The sequence below is a fragment of the Nicotiana sylvestris genome, chromosome 6, assembly GCF_000393655.2.
Source record: "Nicotiana sylvestris chromosome 6, ASM39365v2, whole genome shotgun sequence".
In the NCBI taxonomy this organism is placed as follows: Eukaryota; Viridiplantae; Streptophyta; class Magnoliopsida; order Solanales; family Solanaceae; genus Nicotiana; species Nicotiana sylvestris.
In genome coordinates, this window is record NC_091062.1 from 104,792,206 (window position 1) to 104,797,051 (window position 4,846).

The window sequence follows — 4,846 nt, forward strand, 5'->3', positions numbered from 1 at the left end:
GTTAGTTGTTAATGAGGGATTAGTCGGTTATGTTAGTTATAACTGTAGATTGTACAATACTTGTCATTTTTAGTATTCATAAAATGAGATTCACTCTCCCATCTCTCGCTTCTCTCTCTCTCTCTCTCTCTCTCTCTCTGATATGTTTTCTCTCTTTGTAAGAGGAATTTCTCTTTACTCAGATCCACAAAATTGATATGGTATCAGAGCTTGTAGACGATTGAATCTAGAGGTTTTCACTGAGAATTGTAACGAGAAATTCGTTGTTCATTTCTCAAAATTTTCAGCCGGAATTATCAATTGCTCACCGGAACCCTAAATAGTCATGGCCGGAGATGAAGTTACAAATCAAACAGAGGAAGTCACATATCAATCGACAATTGTGATAGATCACAATCATCCGTTATATTTACATCCATCGGACATACCAAGAGCGTTGTCACTTGGTTTTTAGCTATAAGAAATGGAAAACTACACGATCTGGAGCCAAGCTATGGAAGTTTTGTTGCTAACACGGAACAATCTAGGGTTTATAGATGGTTCAATAATGCATGACACCTATGGAGACAATTATGTAAATATGTGGGATCGCTGCAATGCTATTGTGAAATCGTGGATAATGCACGATGTGAGTTGTGATTTGCTGAGTGGAGTACTGTTCCGGTCAAGTGCACATGCAATTTGGTTGGATCTTAGGAAACGCTTTGATAAGGTTAATGCATCACGAATGTATTACCTACACATGGAGATTTTTACATTAACACAAGGTACATCCTCTGTTTCAGTTTACTACTCAAAATTGAAGGATTTGTAGGATGAATATGACTCGATTATGCCTCCTCCTGTTTGTTGTGATAAGTCAAAAAAGTTCATTAAACGACAGGATTATCAACGTTTATGGCAATTCTTAATGGGATTAAATGATGGCTATAGTCAAGCTCATAGCTAAATTATAATGAAATCCAAAATTCCTACGGTTAATCAAGCTTATGCTATGATCTTTCAGGATAAAAGTCAAAAATTAGTAGCATGTGGTAGTTATAGTGCTGAGTCCATTGATCCTATAGCCCTATTCAGTTCTAAATTTGGTTAAAAACAAAGGAGAAATTTCAATGTTGAATGTGACTTCTGCCATTTGAAAGGACATGCTAAGAAGAATGTTATAAGTTGATGAAATGTGATTACTACAATAAGAAAGGGACATTTGAGGGCTAATTGCTATAAACTAATAGGGTATCCTATAGATTTTAAGCCTCAGGAAAAAGCAAATATGGTTGGAAGTTCAAAAAATCAACTAATCTTACCTTCATCAGTAATGATGACACAAGAGCACCATTTGGCACCTGTACAGGGTTTCACTCCTGAACAACACAATCACCAAGGGCAATAAACCTTAGGGCCTATGCAAATGTTTACTCCTGAGCAATATAGTCAGATTTTAAGCCTAATAAACAAAGCATCAATCTTTGAGTAATCTGCCAGTGCACACGTGGCAGGTAATGTTTCTTATGAACCAAACACTGATGAGAAATAGATAGTAGACATTGGAGCTACAAACCATATGGCTGGTAATGAACAACTTTTACATGATAAATTGTTAGTAGGTAATGCAGGAAATGTACAGTTGCCTATTGGAGAGTCTACTAAGGTGTCACATGTTGGTAGTTGTCAATTAGATGGAGGTGATACTATTAACAATGTCTTGTGTGTACTAGCTTTCAAGTTTAATCTTTTGTCTGTGTCTCAATTGACAAAAGCTTTGAACTGTTATGCTGCATTCTTTCCAATTTTTTTGCATATTTCAGGATCTCTTCACTAAGAGGATGAAGGAGATTGGTAAAGAGGAAAAAGGTGTCACGATCCCAGTTCGCCCTCCGTAAACTATCGTGATGGCACCTAGTCTCTACGATTAGGTAAGCCTAACAAGTGCGGGAAAAGGGAAAAAACAATAGATAAAATAAATAAAAATTGCGGAATAAACATAGTGAAGGTTTAAAGATGCCGCTCGGCATATACAATATAGCTCTCAAACTGAACAACTTCCCAAAACCTGGAATCTCATGAAATCACAAGCTGTTGAATAACTACAAGTGTCTAACTCCAGAATGTCTAAAAAAAAGCAAATACATAAGGGCTAATACTATAAGAGAGAATGGAAAGGGACTCCTCGGTCTGCGGATGCGGCAGATATACCTCGAAGTCTCTGGAGAATCGCCTCGCCTCAAGGGTAGTAGGGCTGAGTCGAAGTACCTGGATCTGCATATGAAAAACATGCGCAGAAGGGGCATGAGTACACCACAACGGTACTCAGTAAGTGCCAAGCCTAACCTCGATCGAGTAGTGACGAGGAATGTCAGTATCCTACTAATTATAGCTGAAAAACGAGGTAAAACAGTATAGAATATGACAATATAATTAAATGCTAACAGTATGAAGTAACACAGGATAATAAGAATAACAACAACTATAACAGAGGCAAAATAATCACAGAAGGAATACAGCTCAACACAAAGATTACAACCGGGGATCTCCTAGGATACCGTCCTGTAGTCCCCAAATGTAAATATCCAGTGGATCTCCCGAGTGTCATCCCGTAGTCCAACTCATAGTGCACGAGGATCTACCGGAATCCCGATCTGTAGTCCCAAATGTAAATACCCAATACTAGGAAATCTACCAGGTGCAGTCCCGTAGTTCCAATATAAATTAGCAGAGGGATCTACCGGAATACAAATCCGTAGTCCCAAAGTAAACATGCAGGGGGGATCTCCCAGGATACCGTCCCGTAGTCCCAAAGTAAACACACAGCAGCAACATGAAGAATACTCAATTCAATTCAAATTTCATGCCAAGGTAGAACATGTATTTCTAACTTAGCATGTTGCACATGATCCAAATAAGGCAGTTTGAGCAAGTAAAGCAATTAAGGCAAATAGACATGCTCCCCTAAGCAGGCTTAAATTGGAAGTAGTATAAACAAGAAAGGAAACACAATTATAGTTACTTAATGAAAATAGGATTTTCAACAATTAGCACAAGTACGCACTCGTCACCTCACCTATAAGGCATTTCAAATATCAATAATACCAAATCCTAAGGGGAGTTCCCCCATACAAGGTTAGGCAAGCCACTTACCTCGAACCCGGTCAATCAACTCAATATCACGTTCTTCCCGCGAGTATCCGACTCCGAATGGCCCAAATCTATTCAAAGTAATTGCTTACTGTAAATATAACTTCAAGTAACTAATTCAACTAATTAATTCGAAGCTAATACGCGAAATTAGGAAAATTGCCCAAAAAGCCTCCTGGGCCCACATCTTGGAATCGGGTAGAATTTACAAATTCGGAATCCTCACACTCTTACGATTTCATATTTATAGAAATTACTCCAATCCGACATTAAAATCTTGATCAAAACTCCAAAATTAGGCCTAAGAACTTCTCCCAATATTTCTCCAAACTTTCACCCCAAATTCGAATTCAAAGGATGAATTTAAGCATAGATTTGTGGAAATTAATCAGAATCGAGTAAGAAATACTTACCCAAAACGCCCAGGTGAAAATCTCTCTCAAAATCGTCAATGCCGAGCTCCCAAATCAATTTTCCAAGTTTTGAGACTAAACCCTCGTTCTGTCCTTTTTCTGAACAGTGAAATCGCATCTGCGACTATGGGACCGCACCTGTGGTCCCGCTTCTACAAAGACCAAGTCGCACCTATGACTTTTCATTAAACGGGGATCTCCGCACCTGCGACTTCCATTCCGCAGATGCGGTGCCACTTCTACAGTGCATGGGCCGCATCTGCGGTCAAAACCAAAATGCCTCATACCGCACCTGTGGTCCTCCTACCGCTTCTGCGGTGCCGCACCTGCGGTCCAATACACGTAGGTGCGATTATGACAGGTTCAGCTAACTTCATTTTCATCCTAAGTCCAATTCAATTTCTGTTAAGCTCCCGAAACTCACCCGAGGCCCCCGGGACCTTAACCAAACCTGCTAATCAATCCTAAAACATCATTCAAACTTGTTCCAACCTTCGGAACACTCAAAATAATATCAAAACACCAATTTAACATCAGATTCAAGCCTAAGAACTCCAAAAACTCTCAAATTACGCTTTCAATCAAAAAGTCTATCAAACCTCATTCGAATGACCTGAAATTTTACAAGCACATCACATTCAATACTACGGAGCTACTCCAACTTCCGGAATTCCATTCCGACCCCGATATCAAAATCTCACTATCGAACCGGAAACTTCAAAAATTTAACTTTTGGCATTTCAAGCCTAAACAAGCTACAGGCCTCCAAAACACAATCCAAACACGCCCCTAAGCCTGAAATCACCCAACGGAACTAAAGAACTAGCAAAATTCCATTCCGAGGCCGTCTTCACACTGTTCTGACTACGGTCCAAATTCTAAAATTTAAACTCTCATTTAGGGACTAAGTGTCCCAAAACTCTCCGAAACTCCAAATAAATCCTCCCAGCAACTCGCAATAGCAGAAACAAACACGGGGAATGCAGTTAATAGGGGATCAGGGCATTAATTCTTAAAATGACCAGCCGAGTCATTACATCCTCCTACACTTGATTTGTTCGTCCTTGAACGAGCATAGAGACATACCTGAAGTAGTGAAAAGATGAGGGTAACGGCTACGCATATCGTGCTCGGTCTCCCAGGTCGCCTCCTCGACCGGTTGACCCTACCACTGAACCTTCACTAATGCAATATTCTTTGACCTCAGCTTCCGAACCTGCCTGTCCAATATCGCCACCGGCTCCTCAACATAAGATAGATCCTTGTCCAACTAGACTGGACTGAAATCCAACACGTGCGGC

The 4,846-nt window shown here is 40.0% G+C and overlaps 1 protein-coding gene across 1 annotated transcript; it reads left to right on the forward strand.

Annotated features, from left to right (window-relative positions):
- Positions 1-463: 463 nt before the first annotated feature.
- Positions 464-1,880, forward strand: LOC104245223 (uncharacterized). The gene is made up of 3 exons (XM_009800802.1): positions 464-767; positions 1,605-1,708; positions 1,806-1,880. The coding sequence occupies exons 1-3, from the start codon at positions 464-466 to the stop codon at positions 1,878-1,880; spliced, it is 483 nt and encodes a 160-aa protein (XP_009799104.1).
- The last annotated feature ends 2,966 nt before the right edge of the window (positions 1,881-4,846 follow it).